The 20,803-nt window shown below is 47.2% G+C and overlaps 1 protein-coding gene across 2 annotated transcripts in view; it reads left to right on the top strand.

Moving 5' to 3' along the window:
• Positions 1-20,803, top strand: part of GALT (galactose-1-phosphate uridylyltransferase) — a 59,005-nt gene that overhangs the window by 16,038 nt on the left and 22,164 nt on the right. The window contains exons 2-4 of one of the 2 annotated variants that reach the window (XM_030191882.1): positions 1,253-1,422; positions 8,027-8,102; positions 9,046-9,094. In XM_030191882.1, the coding sequence (XP_030047742.1) occupies positions 1,253-1,422; positions 8,027-8,102; positions 9,046-9,094 (295 nt within the window). Of the gene's footprint in view, positions 1-1,252; positions 1,423-8,026; positions 8,103-9,045; positions 9,095-20,803 lie in introns of those variants that run through there. The other variant, XM_030191883.1, reaches the window with a different exon arrangement.

Raw genomic sequence — 20,803 nt, 5'->3', positions numbered from 1 at the left:
ACGCCTTTACGGTACTATGTAAGCCACATTGAGCCTGCAAATAGGTGGGAAAATGTGGGATACAAATGTAACAAGGGGAGGTGGGAGGGTTATGTGAGAATTGTATTTGTATTTATTTCATTTGTACTCCGCGCTTTCCCACTCATGGCAGGCTCAATGCGGCTTACATGGGGCAATGCAGGGTTAAGTGACTTGCCCAGAGTCACAAGGAGCTGCCTGTGCTTGAGGTGGGAATCGAACTCAGTTCCTCAGTTCCCCAGGACCAAAGTCCACCACCCTAACCACTAGGCCACTCCTCCACTGTTGCTACTAGTGGAATAGCAACATTCCATGTAGAAGTCGGCCCTTGCAGATCACCAATGTGGCCGCACAGGCTTCTGCGAGTCTGACGTCCTGCACGTATGTGCAGGACATCAGACTCACAGAAACAGAAGCCTGCGCAGCCTTCTACATGGAATGTTGCTAGTGGAATAGCAACATTCCATGTAGAATCTCCAATAGTAGCAACATTCCATGTAGAATCTCCAATAGTATCTATTTTATTTTTGTTACATTTGTACCCTGCGCTTTCCCACTCATGGCAGGCTCAATGCGGCTTACATGGGGCAATGGAGGGTTAAGTGACTTGCCCAGAGTCACAAGGAGCTGCCTGTGCCTGAAGTGGGAATCCAACTCAGTTCCCCAGGACCAAAGTCCACCACCCTAACCACTAGGCCACTCCTCCACTGCTCTCCTATCCTGATAGCGCTACTATTTTACTGCTGGTCCTATGCTCTTGCGGTGTGCAGGAGGCACTTGCACATGTGTGGTGGGATGCTGTCACGCGTCTTAAAGCTGTATTATGCTTTTTAAGTGTTTCACACCAGGCGATATGGATAATGTTGCCCACATATGAGAATGAATGGCCTGCTGTACTCAGAGAATACATGCTCCAGGTAAAGTATCCCTGCTGTACAGCTGGAGACAGCAGCCGTTTGATTCTGTCTGATATGTGCAGAGTGACAGCTACACCTTTTAAAGGGGCAATAGCGCCTTTTTTTTTGTGAGGTAGGAAAGAGCCGGGGTAAAGAGGTCTGTGTGTTGGATTCCATATGGGAATTTGTGTTATCTACCCAAAAGTGGACAAGTTGCCTAGCATCAACTGTCTTCCCCTATTTACTATATTGACATTTGAGCCCATTGCAGGTTGAAGTTTATGTGAATATATGACCCTTAGGTCCATTAATATGAAATGGCTCTTTTCCATATGTAGAGCACCAGCATATCCGCTATAACCCACTGCGGAATGAGTGGGTGCTGGTATCGGCCCACAGGATGAAGCGACCTTGGGGAGGCCAGCTGGAGAAACTGCCCGAAGAAGATATCCCCCGCTACGATTCCTCCAATCCACTCTGTCCTGGAGCGAGAAGGGCAAATGGCGAGGTAATTTTGCATGCCTTTCGTCCAGGAGATTTTGGAATTTAAAATGCAGAACCACAACTTTCCTAAAACAGCTGCTTCACCTGCATGGTCTTGAGACCTGAATTTGATTTGAGCCTGGTGTCTGCAATACTCATGGCTCCCATAAAAGGGTGAGAGCATTAGCTGTTGCCTAATGGTGACACCTAGTGGCAAGACTAAGGATGGCATGCATGCTAGCATCCAGAGCATCATTTCCTACACTTTTATCAAATATGTCCTAATTTTAAAACTTATAACACTAGATGCTGACCAAAACAAAATATCACACCTCCGTTCATCCCCAGGCCCCCAATCATCCAAAGCTGAAAAGAGCCAATGCAGGACCCATGAGTCGGTGTATTAAGAGACTAGCCCTGTGCATGGAGTTTGTGCTCTTAACTTGCAGGCCTGTGCAGAAAAGGGATGGGAACTGAATGTTCACTAATTCGGAGTCTCTGTGTTGAATGTTGCTGCTAGTTGGAAGTTGAGGAAAGAGGAGATCTCTGCAGATTTGGAGATCTTCTTATGACTCATTGAAAATGTCTGGCTTCAGTCTGAGCCCTCCCTCCCTCTGCATGGACATGTAATATTGCTGTCATGCCTGAACTAGATGGGTGGTGGGAGAAGGTTAAAAATGAGGTCCTTCAAATAATAGCAATAAAGCTGAAAGTACCAGAGTACGATGCAGGCTGGCTCTGATGGAGAGGGAAATTAGGAGCAAAAAGCTACCTGGGATTCTTCCAGGTACTTGTTACCTGGATTGGCCAGTGCTAGAAGCATACTGGGCTAGATGAACCATTGGTCGGACCCAGTATGTCTATTCTTGTATACCAAACCAAAATGAATCTTTTCACCCCCCCCCCCCCCCCCCCCCCCATTTATGCTTAAGCTATGGGACCCGAACCCAACATACAAAGTGGTTTCTGATAGCAACCAGAGGCTGTTTAAATATAAATAACTAAAACTTGGGGACATGAAGCCTGTCTCATTCCCACAGCAGTACCAAAGATGTCACGTGAATTCTGCTTTTCCTTCCGTTCTTTGCAGACAGGGATTCTCTCTGCTTCCAGATTTTTATTTTTTTTACCTGCATGAATTCCCCCCCCCCCCCCAATCCCATGAGTATGCTCCATGTATTCCCCCCCCCCTCCAAATGAGGCTGCTCCATGTATGCACTAATCTGTCTGTAAAGAAATATTTTGTTACTCTTGAGTTGATCCTCTTTGAACTGTGTATAATGTCCTCGTGATTTTTAGAAATTCTTGTCCACTGAAATAAGGTTAATCTTCTATATAAATAAAATCCCCCTCAGACATTCTGAATCCCCCTCAGACGTTCTGAAGCTCACCTCTCTCCAACTGTGGCTCCTGACCTAGGCTATTCGGACTCCCGCACAGCCACGCCCATCTGCGCCCTAGGCCACGCCCCATCTGGACATAAAAAGCACTCTCAACGTTCCATTGACCACTGACGTCAATGAAGCCAGTTCGTTTGTTCGAAGCTCTGTAGCAGCAGATGTGGGCCCCGCCCTCGCGTCAAACGTTATGACGTTGAGGGCGGAGCACATTCAAGGAGCCAATCAGTAGCCGAAAGCAGGAGAGAGGCCAGGTTCACACTCTCGCACAGGACGAAGACGGAGGGCGGCAACACGGCGAGCAAATGGCTGCGGCGAGTGTCCAATGTGGAGGAGGCGGGTGAGGGCTCGGGGTCGAGGACCACTGGCGACTCGGAAGCGGGGGGGGGGGGGGGGGGGGGGGGAGGAAACAGCACTGACTACGACTCCAGCGCAGCCGTCATCCCATTCACTGAAAACAAAAGAAGCAAACCTATGACATGCTTCAGGACGTTTAATACACAGGAGTGGAAGTGACCCAAGCAAGTGTACGGTAAGCAAGGAAGCCCATTGGTTAATCTCTGTTTCAACTCCCCCACGCAGCCGTCATTGCTATACACTCACAAACAAGCAAACCTAGGAGCTGCTGCTTCACATTGTCGTTTTTAAATTGAGGACAAAAGGAGAGGGGACACAGACAGACCCTGCAACTGGGAGAAAGGGACGGGGGGAACCCCCCTGGAGCTGGGAGGGAGGGGGGAATCCCCCCTGCAACTGGGAGACAGACCGGGGGGGGGGAGACCCTGGCACATACTCTCATTCTCACACACACACTCACACCCAGTCTCACTCTCCCTCTGTCACACACACACACACACACGCGCGCACATTCACTCTCTCTCACACACTCACTCTCTGAAACATACACACTCCGAAGAAAACTTTGCTAGCGCCCGTTTCATTTCTGTACGAAATGGGCCTTTTTTACTAGTTCTCTATGTTTTGTAGTATCCGAAGGTCGTCTTATTCTCTTCCTTCCAGGGACTTAGACAGACACCTAATTTTGGGTGGGCCTGGGCCCAAGATGGGTGGGCAGAAGAACTCCGCCTTGTCTCACAAGTGATTTGGTCTCTCCCTCTCTTCCTTGCATGTCATATGGTCTCTCAAACATTCCCCCCCCCCCCCCCCGGGGCATACGTTTTTAAATAGCAGATTTTCACCGGCAGCGCGCAGCAACTAATACACACTGCTCATGTTGGCTCCACAGCATGTATCAGTCTCTGCTCTCCAGGGCCATGCCGATGAGGTAAGCGGGGTAAGCGCCGCAGGGGGGCGCCATCTTTGGGGGGCGCCGCCACTGCGTGCTTACCTTGCCCCTCCCGCTCCCATGTAGGAACTGCCCGCCCTCTTCTCCCCCCCCCCCCAAGATCCCTTTCCTTTTTTTTTTCTTTTAAATTTACCTTCCTCCGGCAGCGCAGCGTCAGTGAAGGAGGCGGCGTTCCCAGTCCCGACGTCTCTAGCCTTCCATTGGTTCGCTCAGTGTCCCGCCTTCTTCTGACGTCATCCTTGACATCATCCTTGACGTCAGAAGAAGGCGGAACACTGAGCGAACCAATGGAAGGCTAGAGATGTCGGGAGTGGGAGCGCCGCCTCCTTCACTGACGCCGGAGGAAGGTAAATTTAAAAGAAAAAAAAAAGGACAGGGCTCTTGGGGGGGGGGGGGGAAGAGGGCGGGCAGTTCCTACATGGGAGCGGGAGGGCAGGGGAGAGAGGAGCATAGATGGGAGGGCAGGGTTCATGGAAGGGAGAGAGGGGAATTGCTTGATCGGGATGAATGGCGGGGGCAGGGGACAGGTGGGCATGGATGGGTGGGAGGGTAGGGCTCAGGGAGAGAGGGGAATCGCTGCCTTGGAGCCAGGCGGGGGGGGGGGGGGGCGGCGGCGCCAACTGGTAGTCTGCAGGGGGGGCGGGCGCCAGAGACCCTTGGCACGGCCCTGCTGCTCTCTGCAGGTGAAGATCTGTTATTTACAAGGAATGCAGGAGGGACAGTTGTTGGGAGTTTTTGGCTGGTGGGGCATGGGAATCTCTGCGCTGCTACTGGGTTGGCCCGGGCCCACTCTTGGCTACGCCACTGTTTCCTTCTCTCTAAGAGGAACATAAAATTTAAGTATTCTACTTGTCTAGCAACATTTTCATATAGCTCTGTGTTAAAAGTGGGCCTGGCGCCCTAGGAGGTTTTGTTCTTCCCAATTCATTGCTCTCTCATGCGCTTTGAGAACACGGATTGGTGCTTCTCTCAATTTTGCATTCATCCCCTGATACCTGTGTTCTACTTATGTCTGTAGTGGGCTGTAGCAGTGGCGTAGCCAGACCTGACATTTTGGCTGGGCCCAGAGCTAAAATGGGTGGGCACTATATATATATATATAGGCATGAGTAGAGTGCCCTACTTCTAGCATTTTTCCTCTCTCTCCCTCCTTTCATCCAGCATTTCTCCTGTTTCTCTCTCCATCTGACCAACCAGGGTCTCCCCCTTGCTCCCCTTCCTTCTCCCCAACAGCTTGTCTCTCCCCTGCCCTTTTCCATGTCCCCTCTTTCTCCCACCATCTTTCTCTCTGTACCCCTCTTCTATCCAGCATCCCAACTCTTCTTTCTTTCCATCCAGCTTCTCCCCTCTCACCTCCATCCAACATGTCCCCTTTCTCTCTCTCTCCCTTCCACCAACATCTTCCCTTGCTCTCCACCTTCTGTCCAATGTCTCCCTCCTTTCATCCATCTCCTCTCTCTTCCTCCTTTCATCCAGTGTCTCCCCTTTTTCTGCCCCCATCCAACATCTTTGATCTCTCTCCCCCCCCCCCCCATGCAACATACACCCTGACACACTTTCTTCCTCTTCCCCTTCCAAACAAAATATTTTTTCTATGCTCCTCCACCCCAGCATTTGTTGGTTCCACGTACCTTAGTTCCCCAGGCACCCAAACGGCTGCTGAGATCAGCCACGGAGCTCAATTGCATCCCTTCTACATCCTGCCACTGTGAGCAGCCTCAACAAAAAGAAAATGAAGCGCGGGGCCGCCGCAGCCTTCAGGCATGTGCTGTTGGTCTGCCGGTCCTCAGCCCTCGGAACAGGAAATTGACGTCAGCGGGGGCAGAGGACAGCAGAGCCAACAGCGCATGCCTGAAGGCTGCTGCGGCATGTGGCACCGCGCTTCATTTTCTTCTTTTGCTGAGGGCGAGGCTGCTCACAGAGACGCGGCGGTAGCGGCGGAGGATCATCTCAGCAGGAGACTTTCCCGCTTTGGCGGGAGTGCGGGAGATGACCTGCCAAAGCGGGAGTCTCCCGCTGAATGTGGGAGACTTGGCAGGTGGGCGGGTCTGAGCCAAAATTGGGTGGGCCTGGGCGCCCCTGGGCTGTAGGTGTCTAGTTTCTACCCTTTCACAGCTTCTCTGTTTTTCTGCCTTCATCACTTGTATGGGTGTATTTTCTCTGGAGTGTGCACATTACAAGAGTTGAGAAAGACTTGGCTTCTCTTGGTGTGGGATTTTGTGTTTATGCCTTACTACGTAGAGGGGCATTTTCGAAAGAAAAGTCTAAGTCGGAATTTGGACGTCTTTGTACAACATCCAAATCCAGAGGCAGGGAAAACCGTATTTTTGAAAAAAAGATGGACGTCCATCTTTCGTTTTGAAAATACCGTCAAGGACGTCCCTAGATTTGGACGTCCTTGGATTTGGATGCCATAGTAACATAGTAGATGACGGCAGAAAAAGACCTGCACGGTCCATCCAGTCTGCCCAACAAGATAAACTCATGTGTGCTACTTTTTGTGTATACCTTACCTTGATTTGTACCTGTCCTTTTCAGGGCACAGACCGTGTAAGTCTGCCCAGCACTATCCCCGCCTCCCAACCACCAGTCCCGCCTCCCACCACCGGCTCTGGCACAGACCGTATAAGTCTGCCCAGCACCATCTCCGCCTCCCGCCACCGGCTCTGCCACCCAATCTCGGCTAAGCTCCTTAGGATCCCATTTTCGAACACAGACATCCAAATGCAAGACATCCAAAACAGAGGAGGAGTGGCTTAATGATTAGTGCAGCGGGCTTTGATCCTGGCAACATGGGTTCAATTCCCACTGCTGCTCCTTGAGACTTTGGGCAAGTCAAATACGGGAAGGGCATTTTTGGATATGACATCCAAGTCTGAAATTGGATGTTTTTTGTAAAACGTCCAAAATCAGAACAGGAAAGGTCATCTCTTCCTTTTGAAAGTGCTGTTTGGATTAATGTTTTGTGATTTGGAGGAGGAAGGGGAGGTGATCCCCAGAGTCCCTCCAGTGGTCGCCTGGTCATTTGGGGCACCTCTTGTGTGGAGTAGCCTAGTGGTTAGTGCAGCAGACTTTGATCCTGTGGTCTAGCTCAAAATGTCTAAGTTTGTCTTGGATGTCTTTGTTGTGTTCCATTATCGCTGAAAGACGTCCATGTCTTAGGAATGCCCAAGTCCCGCCTTGAACACACCCCTGGCATGGCCCTTTGAGATTTGGACATCCTTCTGACAGACTAGGAGACGTCCAAAATCGGGTTTTGATTATACCTATTTGGACGTCCCTGGGAGATGGGACGTCCATGTTCTGATTTATGTTGAAAGATGGACGTCCATCTCTTTCGAAAATGAGCCTGATAGTAACATAGTAGATGATGGCAGAGAAAGATCTGTACGGTCCATCCAGTCTGCCCAACAAGATACTCGCGTGCTACTTGATATGTATACCTTACCTTGATTTGTATCTGCCATTTTCAGGGCACAGACCGTAGAAGTCTGCCAAGTACTAGCCCCGTCTCCCAACCACTAGCCCCGCCTCCAACCACAGGCGCTGCCACCCAATCTCCGCTAAGCTTCTGAGGATCCATTCCTTCTGAACAGGATTCCTTTATGTTTATCCCACGCATTTTTGAATTCTGTTACTGTTTTCATCTCCACACCTCCCGCGGGAGGGCATTCCAAGTATCCACCACTCTCTCCGTGAAAAAGTACTTCCTGACATTTTTCTTGAGTCTCCTCCCCCCCCAACTTTATTTCATGTCCTCTAGTTCTACCGCCTTCCTGTCTCTGGAAAAGGTTTGTTTGCGGATTAATACCTTTCAAATATTTGAATGTCTGTATCATGTCACCCCTGTTTCTCCTTTCCTCCAGTGAACCCATCTGTTAGCAGATGAAGTGACTCTGCTTCTCTGGTCTCCTTGTTTTATAAAGGTGAATCCTGTATACGAGGGCACCTTCCTGTTTGAAAATGACTTCCCAGCCCTGCAGCCTGATTCTGTAGAACCTGGTAAGAAAACATTGGTTTCAGGAATGGGAACCCAGTGTGAGCAGGAAGTTGACTGGGGCTTGGGCCTTGGGTGGTTTTAGTCTGGACTTTGGAGCAGTGACCAAATGTTTTGGGGACAGTGGGGATAATTTGTTACTGAGCCCTGGTGTCAAGCTTTGCTTTGTCAGTTTGGCATGACCTGACCCTCCGCTGGTGTCCTGAGGTTGAGCCATTTAACTGACCCTATAGCTGGGGCAGATCATTACTGAAGGCCCTAAGAGGGGTCGGTCTCTCTTTGGGAACTTTTTCAGGAGCAGCTGAGGATTTGGGGCTTTTAATGGGGACGTTTGGCGGGCCTGTGGATAGGTTGGGGTTGTTTTGTTCGGCTGTGTGAATTGTTTAAGCAGCTAGATTGCCCCTTCCTAGAGTTATATCTTCCAGTGTTCTTCTCCCCAGAAACCTTTGCCAGTCAGTTGGTATGAAGGAGTAACCTGGTGGAGGCAGGGGAGTATTGCACAGTATTATAACATTTTCTGTTAAGTGAGCTGGGTGGTAAAATCAGCCAGGTGGTACACTCATTCAAAAGGTCCTGGGGAGAACGCTGTCTTCTGTAGTTTACAATTTAAAAAACAATAATCCATGAAGTCGGATCATTATTTTGATTATATCTTGGATACATTTTTATATATTGTAAATTGCTTTGGGTTGACCATTTTGTTTAGGAAGGTGATCTATAAGTGTAACAAAGACTTGGTTCTCCTGTTGAGCTGCCATTTCTCAGAGCGTGTTGATTAAAACACTGGGGATAACTGTAAAAACTTGATTCTGCATGTCAGAGCTGATTGTGGTAGGAAAAAAACCTTGAAAAACTGAGGTGTGCTCCCAGAAATGAGGTGAGAAATGCACCTCGTGAACATCTCCAGGGCTCCCATTCATTCTTATCTCACTGTGCTTGTTTTCTCAGGTCCCAGTGAGCATCCTTTGTTTAGAGCGGAATCTGCCAGAGGAGTTTGGTAAGTAACATAGTAGATGACGGCAGAAAAAGACCCGCACGGTCCATCCAGTCTGCCCAACAAGATAAACTCATGTGTATACCTTACCTTGATTTGTACCTGTCTTTTTCAGGGCACAGACCGTATAAGCCTGGCCAGCACTATCCTCTCCTCCCAACCACCAACCCCCTCTTCCCCCCACCGGCTCCACCACCCAATTTCGGCTAAGCTTCTGAGGATCCATTCCTTCTGCACAGGATTCCTTTATGTATATCAAAACATCAAATCTCCTGAAATTACCCAAACGTTTTCAGTCTCGGCTCCCTTGATGCCTGGTATAGCTGCACAATCTCTCTGAACATTAGTGTAAATGTTTAGTTTAGGAATGTGGTGGCAGTGCAAATGGCGGCCATTTTTTTTTAAACTTTCCATGTTTATTAAAATTTTATTTATGTTTCAACAATTTTTATTGATGACCTGTCAAACAGTAATAGATAACATATTCAATCCAACAATTTGCGATCCATTTTTTTCAAGTTACAACGTTAAAGATCAATGGAACAACAAAGTTTTTATGTTTTATTTAACTCCCCCCCCCCCCCCATCCCGCTCCATATCATTCCTTCTAAATCTATGTGTTACTAGGAGTGACTCTACTTTTCCCACAGCTATCCACCCTCACCCAGAACCCGATAGCTCCCCAAGCTGATTAAGAATAGCGCTGCGGGCCCTAGGTGCTAGGGTTTGGATATACCTTTCTCAAGTTAGATAGAGAGGTGTGGTAGCTGTGTTAGTCCACTCTTAAAGGTTATCAATAGAAATCATGTTTTATTTTGTTTGATTTCTATTGATAACCAAGTTAGATAGAACTTTCATTGCAGTTTAAATTTTAAGTGCGAATCTCGAAGTTCCATGTAGTCTATTGTGCCATTGCCAATACGAAGGGGCATCCGACTTTTTATTTATTAAAAAAAAAAATCCAAAGAATCATAACAGTACAACCAATACTGAGGAACAATAGTACAAACTAAAACCCCCAAATATATCCCCCCAGGCCCCTCCCTTCCTCATTACATGCTGCCCCAGCTGGTCCTAATGTTTCAGGATGACCGTTTTGAGAAGTTACATATCTAGGTGTTCTCCTTGCCACAGCCAGCCTACTGGCAGGGATTCTGTGACGTGACGGTTCCCAATTTGTCTCTGTTTGGGATCTTGGCCTATATGGTACATTTTCTGAATTTTCTCCTTCTGGTGAGAGACTACAAAATTGAGAGCATTTGCTCCTTTAGCTTTCACTGGTGAAGGGATAACAACTAAAGTATTTTCATCAACTATTTTCAAGCTCTCACTTGTTAGATATTGGGCTGGAAACTATGATTTTGTAAAAAGCATAAGTACATAAGCGTCTCCATGCTGGGACAGACTAAGGGTCCATCGAGCCCAGCACCCTGTCACAGACAGCGGCCAAAAGAACAAACCATTTGTCCCACCCATCCTAGAAATACTGTATTATTCCCCCGTCCATTCAATAACATTCTATGGCTTTTTCCTCCAGGAAGCCGTCCAACCCTTTTTTTGAAGGTCAACTGCCTTAACCACCTTTTCCGGTAGTGAATTCCACAGTTTAACTACGTGTTGAGTGAAGAAAAATTCTCTAACTTTTTTTATTTTCCCCCATAAATATTTGAAGGAGTAGATTTTCTAATAATGCTATACACCACCTTTTTTTAAACTTTTTTTTTTTTTTTTATATTTAAATCTGTTTATTGACTGAAAGATCAATATTAACAAAGCAGGAAACTTCAACATAAACACTGTCCCAGTACAAGAGATCATGCAGCATGCCCACAGTCAACAATGGATTTTCTTTACCCCCAGCCACCCCATCCCCAGCCCAATACCCCAGATTTGGCCCTCCCTTCACCTTACCCTTACCAATTCCTTGAGATTCACCAGTAGCACCTCTCCCTACCTCCACATATCCCACCCCTGCTCTCCTTTACAAGCCACTCTAGGAAATAATGCTTTCAATTGGTGCTTAATTATTCAGGATTTTCCTTCTTGCTGTGGGCTGCAACGTACACAGGAATCTCCCCCATGTCTGCCTCCATCGCCTTCCCCCCCATGGAATTAATGTCTCTGAACTCGCACCTCTCTAACTTCATCAGTTCAATCCAGTGGCGTAGCTACGTGGGGCCTGAGAGGGCCTGGGCCCCCGTAGATTTCAGTGGGGACCCACTCCCCGCCAGCCAACGTCCTCTCCGACCGTAGAACGCAGCGGCAGCCGGCAGAGAAAAGTCTTCTTCCTTGCATGCTGACGTCCTGCACGTTGTACGTGCAGGACGTCAGACTCAGAGAGCAGAACGTTCTGTTCTCTGAGTCTGACGTCCTGTACAGCATGCAAGGAAGAAGACTTTTCTCTGCCGGCTGCTGCTGTGTTCTACGGTTGGAGAGGACGTCGGCTGGCGGGGAGTGGGGTCCCCCGCCAGCAAAACGGAAGGTAGGCGGCGGCGGGGGAGGGTTCGCGGCGGGAGGGGGGTCGGCAGAGACGGGGGGGGGCAACAATGGCGGCGGTGGGGGGGGGGGGGCTGGGGGCTAAAATGTGCCCCCTCCCCTAGAGCTCTGGACCCCCCTCCCACAGAAGTCTGGCTACGCTCCTGGTTCAATCATAAACGATCTCCACTGACTTACAGCGGGACCCTCTGCCTCCCTCCAACACACCAATATAGTCTTTTTCCCAATTACCATCAGTCTCTTAAGATATGTTCTAGCTGCTATGATTTTGTAATACTTATTGAATCATGATGAGTAATTGTGAGAATGTTAAGTACGGGGCCATAACCACATCCTAGACACAACCATGGCACAGCATCCCTTCAAAATCCACAGTCAAACACAGGGTTTGATTCTGGTTCTGCATTGCATCTTTTTGAATTTTCTTTACCAAGGGCCTCTCATCTACCCTGCACGTCCGAGACTTGTGCCTCAGCCGAAGTTTAGTTTAGGCATCACTGAAACATTTTCCTTAAACCAGTGATTCCCAAAACTGGTCCTGGAGGCACCCCAGCCAGTCAGGGTTTTTGGGATATCCACAATAAATATCCATCCAAATAACTGCCTGCAATTAGTTTTATGCAATAATATTTATTCAAATTGTCATATACAAAATTACCCAATTCAGGTTTTTCACTTTTAACTTAACCTACTCTCACTCTGCCATACTCCATTCATACATCTAAAATAACAATATCACATATACATTTGTCAATTTGCATAAATATGCTGAACTTCAAGGAGGCTATGAGGCACCAGAGCAGAATTAATCCCTCTATCTTTTTATTTATTTATTTTTTTTGTTACATTTGTACCCCGCGCTTTCCCACTCATGGCAGGCTCAATGCGGCTTACATGGGGCAATGGAGGGTTAAGTGACTTGCCCAGAGTCACAAGGAGCTGCCTGTGCCAGGAATTGAACTCAGTTCCTCAGTTTCCCAGGACCAAAGTCCACCACCCTAACCACTAGGCCACTCCTCCTCCACTGTTGCTACTATTTGAGATTCTACATGGAATGTTGCTATTCCACTAGCAACATTCCATGTAGAAGTCGGCCCTTGCAGATCACCAATGTGGCCGCGCAGGCTTCTGCTTCTGTGAGTCTGACATCCTGCACGTACGTGCAGGACGTCAGACTCACAGAAACAGAAGCCTGCGCAGCCTTCTACATGGAATGTTGCTAGTGGAATAGCAACATTCCATGTAGAATCTCCAATAGTAGCAACATTCCATGTAGAATCTCCAATAGTAGCAACATTCCATGTAGAATCTCCAATAGTATCTATTTTTTTTTTGTTACATTTCCCACTCAGGCTCAATGCGGCTTACATGGGGCAATGGAGGGTTAAGTGACTTGCCCAGAGTCACAAGGAGCTGCCTGTGCTGGGAATTGAACTCAGTTCCTCAGTTTCCCAGGACCTAAGTCCACCACCCTAACCACTAGGCCACTATCCTTTTTCCTGCCACTGAATCTGGTGTCTCCTAAAATTCAGGTTATGTCAAAAGTTTAAAACTGAGACGATATGCTCCCAGATCAGACGCAGTATCCTTTGATGTCCCTGCCGTTACTTCTGGTGACCTTCGTACTCCCCTGGTGTCAAGCTGTTTCAAAATGCTCGTGATTTCTCTCCGATCAATAAATATCCATGAGAGATATTTGCAAACACTGCCTCCACTGCATGCAAATGTCTCTCTTCATTGTGGGTATCCCGAATACCTGACCGGCTGGGTGACTACAGGATCAGGTTTGGGAACCACTGCCTTAAACTATGTTTTTTTCCCCTTTTTCCTGGGCTTCCTCTTCACCTTTTGGTTTGAACTGTTCAATGATTCGTGCCCTTTTACTGGCAAAAAATTAAAACGAGGATCCACTTAGAAGGCAGACCTCTCTGTGCAGGCTGGCCTCGCCTTTTTAGGAAAACAACAAGGCAGATGATCTGCAAACTCCAAGATGGAAAGACAATAAAGCAGATCAGTAGAAGAAAACCATAAATTTATTGAACAAAAAAACCAAATATTCAAATCAGCCCGACACAGGCCCTGTTTCGCCCAGCAGGGCTGCGTCAGGGGCTACAAGATAAATGACATAACGTATAAAACTTTAAATATGGTAAACTAAAAATTAAAAAATGTATATAAATATACACACATAATTAAAATCCAAAAGTCAGAAAACATATAAATGAAAATATCATGTATGTATACTCAATACAAAAGCAGTTAAAAACATTTTATACAAAAACATATATAGAAAAATAATTATGTTTCAACAGTTTTATTGATTATAAACATAAATTATCACAACAATAGTCAGGGGTACACACAGTGTTACCTCAAGACTTCCAATCTTACAAAACAATGACAACATCCATCATCAAACTTTTTACAACATTTTCTCCCCTCCTCCCTCCCACCCATCCCATCTATCTCCTAGCCGAGCCTTGTGTTCTTATAGACTCGGTGGGATCCCTCCCTTCCCCCCCTCATAGTTACCTCTAATACTTCAACGCTGTTTCCCCAATGACATTACCAGATAGTTACCACATTCCATTTGAGGAAATACCTGTACTTGTCCATGTAGAAACAAATAGCTAACACATTTGGTTATCCTCTGTCATCAAACGGGTATTGTTTCCCCCCCCCCCCCTTCCTGGGTCCATCCACTCGTTATCTTTCTGCAATCAGTAATGCTCTGCCACTTTACATCATTTAAATTCCAGAGCTATTGCTCATACCATGGCACTTCTGATATATAACTATTCATTATCCGTTATATTGTCATTTTGGGCTTTCCTCTCTTTCCCCCTTTCCCCCTGAACCCCCATCCTTCCCCCCCCCCTTTCCTTATCCCTCCCCCCTCCCTTTAACCATTGTTGAAGGGTACATGTTTTGTCTCACAATTTAGAATAGTAATGGTATGAGCCGCAAATCATTTGTTTATGTTTACCCCCCTCCCCCTCTTTTACCAGGGAACTCGTCCACCCATTAGTGATATCTGACTTTCGATTTTATCTCATGTTTCTAGTTATATGCTTTCCATGTATACAGGCTAGCCCAATGTGTTCAGAACGTGGCTCCGTGCTCGTGGTGATATTTTGTGTAGGTATGCCCCCCAAATTTTTATAAATCGTTGACGCCTCTTTGGTGTATTACGGGCGTCCTGCATTTCCCATAACATAAGTTCATGGAGCCTATTTCTCCAATACCAGTATGAGGGTCCTCTATCTGTTGTCCAGCAATTTAGGATACATTTTTTCCCCAGAATACAAAGTTTACTAAGAAACATCTTTTCTTCTAACGTTCCTTTGTGCCATGTCGTCATAGAGCTCAGTATCACCCTTTCAAAGGACAGGTCCACCCGATATCCTAAAACCCAACCCAGAAACCTGGAGAGGGCTGTCCAGAACCCCCGTATCTCTCTACATTGCCACAAACCATGACTAAATGATGCGTTTACTTCTGCACATTTGGGACACTTATGTGTTTCTACCACTCCTGCATGCCATGCCTGTTTAACTGAAAAATATGCTCTATGTATGGTACGAAAATGGCACTCCTGCAACTCAGCACTATGCACCACCCTTATCCCTCCTTGGAGCGCCGCTAATATCTTCCCTTCTGTTATTTGGTCTTTCACCTCTCGACTCCATCTTTCCACTACCATCCTAACATCTCTTTTTGGTTGCTTCCCCTCCAGTACCTTGTGGAACCCTGACACCGAGATCTGTCCTACTGCATCCCCAGCTAGAAGCTCCCTAATGTCCTTCCCAAAGCCTGGTAGGAGACTTGCGGTGGGGAGCTCATGTATGTAGTGTGAAAGTTGGAAATAGGCTAATTTCGCCAACATTCCCCCGGCATAGTGCCTCTCAAACTCTGAATAAGCCATAACGGTCCCATCCGCTTGTAGAAAGTTTTCCAATAGTATGACACCCTGCTTCCCCAGATCTTGAAAAAATTTACTTTCTCTCCCAGGTGAGAACTCCGCATTACCCATAATTGGCAGCAGCACACTACTCTCTGAGCTGTGCTTCCAAAGTTTTGTTATCTCTTTCCATAGATATCTTAAAGGCTGTAAAAGTGGACTATGCTTTACGTGCTGTGGAAGATTTCTGACTTTTGCATGTAATAAGTAATTGAAATGCCAGGGGCTGAAATGCAGTCTCTCTAATTGTACATCTGTGTAATTGTTCGTGCCCATGACCCAATCTCCTAAATGCCTTAAGAGGCATGCTTGATTGTATATGCGCATATTAGGAATCCCCAGGCCCCCGTTCGCCTGGGCCCCATTAAGATACTCCCATTTGAGTTTTGGTTTCCTTCCAGCCCAACAAAATCGTGCCACCTGTCTCTGGTGTACCCGAAGATCTTTTTTCCATAGCCGTATTGGTAACACCTGCAGGACATATAACCATTTCGGGAACACCAGCATGCGATACAAATGGATCCGGCCCAAGAGTGTCAATGGCAGAGAGCTCCACCTGTTTAACTGCTCCCCCGTGTCTCGCAACAAGTGCGGAACATTGGCAGCGTATATCTGAGCCGGATCCAATGTCAATTGAATGCCTAAGTATCGGAATGACCCCGTCGCCCACCGTAATGGGAACTGCTCCCAATCTGCCTTCCTAACGTCTGAACTCACTAAGGCCTCCGATTTTATCAAATTTAAATGAAATCCAGAAAAGTCCCCATATTCCTTTATACTTTCCATTAGGTGCCCCAGAGAATTCATGGGATTTGTTATTAACACCAGTAAGTCATCTGCAAAAGCTGCTATTTTAAATTCCCGGTCTTGTATCTGTACACCTTTTATGTCTACGTTATTACATATCTCCCGTATCAACGGGTCAAGTGTTAGGACAAAAAGTAAAGGTGAGAGAGGACAACCCTGGCGTGTACCTCGAGCAATGGGGAACCAGTCCGAAGCTAAACCATTGACAAGGACTCTCGCTCTTGGATCGGTGTACAGGGTTCTAATCGCCTGCACGAAGAACCCAGCCATTCCATATGCTTTTAGTGTTTCTAGTAGGAATCCCCAATCCACCCGATCAAAAGCCTTTTCGGCATCAAAACTAATTAACATGGTTGACTGTCTTTCCCTGTGTGCTTTCTCTAACGCTACAAGTATTCTCCTCATATTCTTTGCTATTTTCCTACCCTGGACAAATCCTGCTTGTGGCTCTTCTACCAAAGAGGGGAGGTATCTGGCCAATCTATTAGCTAGCAATTTGGCCAAAAACTTGGTTTCTGAGTTTAAAAGTGAGATTGGTCGATATGACTCCGGGTGTAGAGCTGTTTTACCAGGTTTAAGCAGTACTGTTATATGGGCCTGGTTCATATATAGTGGTAAAGATCCTTGTTGAACAATTAAGTTAAATACCTCAGTCAGCACCGGGCAGATTTCTGCCTGCAATAACTTATAAAACTCATTCCTCATTCCATCAGGGCCCGGTGCCTTCCCCAAAGGACTTTGCTTGATCACCCACATAACTTCATCTACAGTGATATCTGCATTCAACACCCTTAACTCCTCCTCCTCTATTTGAGGTAAATCAACACTAGCCAAGTATGTCTCACCAGGCCTGACTAGATCCTCCTGCCATTTATACAACTGTTCAAAGAAGTCTTTAAATACTCCCGAGATTTCACTGTCCTTGTGCACTAGTGACCCCCGGTGGTCCCTTAGTGAGAGTATCTTTTGATTACCTACTTTTCTGCCCATGACCTTCGCCAGGAAGCCCCCTCCCTTGTTTGCAAATTTGTAAAGCTGGTATTTATAGTAAGCCTGGGATTTTTTAACTGTGCGGTGCAACAACTCGTTAAGGCTCTGTTGGGCCTCTAAAAACTGCACTCGGAGGCTCTGAGTATGTCCCGCGCCGTACTGACGTCTCAATTTGGTCACTCTCCTTTCTAATCTAAGAATTTCTTGTCGCCTCATTTTCCGCTTAAAGCTTACATAAGCTATAATCTCCCCTCTAAGCACTGCTTTAGCTGTTTCCCAATAAAGCACCGGGTCCGTCCTATGATTCTCATTATTAATGCCAAATTCTTCCCAGCACTTAGTCAAATGGGGTAAGAATTGCCCATCCCTATAAAGCCAGGTTGGGAATCTCCACATGTAATCCTCTCTTATCCCTTCGTCCAACTCCAACCTCACCATTACCCAGGCATGATCGGAAACCACTATTGGCCCTATTTTTGCTGTGTCCACCTGTGTGAAGATGTCTGTGGTTACAAATATATAGTCGATACGAGACAAAGTAGCATGGGCCCTCGATAAATGGGTATAGTCCCTCTCAAGAGGGTTAAAAGTTCTCCACACATCTACTACTGCAAAAGCTTCCTCCAGTGCTACTATTCCCTTCCCTGGCCTAGCTCTCCCTTTCCCACCTGAGCCAGACCTGTCCAGTGTCGGGTCCGCGACTTCATTAAAGTCACCCCCCATTATGATCGGGGCTCCTCCTAACCCTTGCATAGCACTAATGAGCTGTGTATAAAAGCGCTGGTCAAATGTATTTGGCGCATAAATATTGCAAAGCAAGATTGGTTGTCTGTCCAATACTACAGATGCAACGCGTATCTACCCCCAGCATCTCCTACCACCTGATTGACTTTCACATGTATACCTTTCCGTACTAGTGTAATCACTCCTCCTTTCCCCCCCACTGCTGGGGATTCAAAATGTCTCCCACCCACCATCGTTTCAATTTAGCATGTTCTATACCTGTCAAATGTGTCTCCTGCAAAAATGCAATTGATGTCTTTTGATCATTAAGGATTTTTAGAATTTTCTGCCGTTTAATGGGCGAGTGGATGCCCCCTACATTCCAAGTTACTACTTGTAATGGAGTCATGTAATCTCTACTCGTTCGTTAATACTGCCCTGCATTCTTCCCGCAATCTTTGCGGAGAGGTGTCCCAGCCACCACCCCTCCCGCTCCACTTTCCAATCTGTCATTACTCTTGCACCACACCATATGTCAATCATACCATCACTACATGTATACAAACACCATGTTCCCTTCCCAAATCTTGTCTCTCCCTCCCACCCAACCCCTCCCCTCCCTCTCCATCCCTCCCCTCCCCCCTTCCCCCCTCTACCCCTCCCCCCTCTACCCTCTTTGTCACTCTCCCAAGCCCCTTCCATGCCCTTGACTTCTCTCGCCCTTTGAAGCCCCTAAGTTATCTGTAACCATCTGGACCCTTAATCTACACCCCTTAAAGCAATCAACGGCATTGTAAGTCCGGGGTTCCTATGACCCCATCCCCCAACATGTACCGGAGTCCCTTGGACTCGTCCCATATTAACCTTAACTGCTGAACAACAATAACCTTTAGATCTGTAACTTGAACTTTCAGTACATCTCCCACCATATACCATAGCATGCGGGTATGATCCCCATGTCCTCTTTCACCAACGGGAAGACTCCCCTAGGTGTCTGTCTCGGCTCGGACTCTACTGCAAAGTCATGTGTCTGGTTCTTTCATTTCCACGTCTAGGAACTTTTGAGCTTCTTGAACAGTTTGGAAGGATCTCCACTGGTTTCCATGCTGAATCTTCAAAATAGCTGGGTAAAGTAACATAAATCTGGTGCTCTTGGCAACCAGTGTGGAGCATATGGGATGAAAACGGCGTCTTTGTTCCTGTACTCCTGCCGAGTAGTCCTGAAAGATCTTTATTGGGGAACCCTCATATTGAAGAGAGTCGCGCCTCGCCCGGAATCCTCGCAATATTTCTTCTTTATGCAGGTAGTTAAGCACTTTAATGATGACAATTCGCGGTCTCTGCAAATTTGGTTGCCAACGCCCTAGCCTATGGGCCCGCTCGATGCACAACTCCCCTCGGCTGTCTGATAGGGCTAACTCTTTTTTCAACCACTGTTCTAGTAACTGTCCAAGTAGCCTTTCTGGGACCTTTTCAGGAATGCCCACAATTCTCAAGTTGCATCTCCTGGCACGATTTTCCATGTCTTCCATTTTTTCTTGTTGCAACTTAAGTTGAGTCCTGAGCCTGGCAACCTCCTGTGTGTTCTGGGAGCTGGAGTCCTCCACTGCTGCTATCCGGTTCTCCGCCTCTCCTACTCTCTTCTCCGTTTCGGCCCCTGAGGATTCTAAGTTCTTTAATTGTCCGGCCAACAAGTCGAATCTTGGGTTGAGAGCTGCGCTCACCGCTGCTGTTATTTGCGCCAGTTGTTTATCAGTGAATTCTCCCTCAGCTGTACCTTTCAAATCCGCCATTTTATGGCTGGGCTTAGGAGATGAGGGTCTTTCTTTATCAAATTTTGTGCCTCTACGGGTGATTCCAGAAGGCCTGGGTTTCAAATATTGCTCCATACATTCAGCAGCACTGCTCTCGGACACTCTCCCAGCGCTTCGACAAACAGCTCGATTGCTATTTAACAATTGGCCTCTGCCCAAGCCTCGTTTATATTCGGGGCCTCAGGTGCCGTGGAACAGTTATACTGGGCCTTCAACCCACCACCTCGCGTTATCGTATCTGCATACGCAGAGTTGTCACTTTAATTAGCAGGCCAATTCAGGCGCATAAAAGCAGTGCAATAAGTCCACTCTGCTAAAATTTCTTCCCTCTAACCCGGGAATGTATCTGCCAGTTGTGCGAGTACAGCCGCTGAAAGAGCTTGCCCCTTAGCTGATGTTCCTCCACTCCTCCAGCTCCTGAGATGCCCTTTTCTACCACTTTTGCCACAGCTGGTCTGACGGCTCCTTGCCCCGATCCCAAGAGCAGGTACTCACTGTCTCTGTTCCTGCAGCAGCATCCGGCCTTCCCCCTTCCGTCGGGACTCCCGTCTCTCCTGTTAGCCACCTAGTATATTCTTTAAAAGCTCCGGGCACTCTCTGCCGCCGCCATCTTGGAACCGCTCGATTTCATTTCAAAGTTGTTTTTCTTTTATGTTAGAGATAGCGCCAGCAGTGCCGCTTCCGTGCTCGTCTGTGCCCCGGGCGTCCTCCTTGCTCACTGGGTCTTTTGAGAACGAGTCCGTTGATTTTAAAATCGGGGCTTCATTTGGGCGGAACGGAGCTCACAACGCGACGTCCATCTCGCTGCTCGTCTCCACTGGAAGTCTCATAGAAAAATAATTAAAAATTAATATGAAGCAATTATTATACTTAGAGATTACCAATACCAAAAGGTAAATATCCCACATTCATTAAAAATAA

Source organism: Microcaecilia unicolor, chromosome 2 (genome assembly GCF_901765095.1).
Source record: "Microcaecilia unicolor chromosome 2, aMicUni1.1, whole genome shotgun sequence".
Taxonomy (NCBI): Eukaryota; Metazoa; Chordata; class Amphibia; order Gymnophiona; family Siphonopidae; genus Microcaecilia; species Microcaecilia unicolor.
Note: the sequence above shows the minus strand (reverse complement) of the source record. Positions and strands in the feature narration are given on the sequence as shown.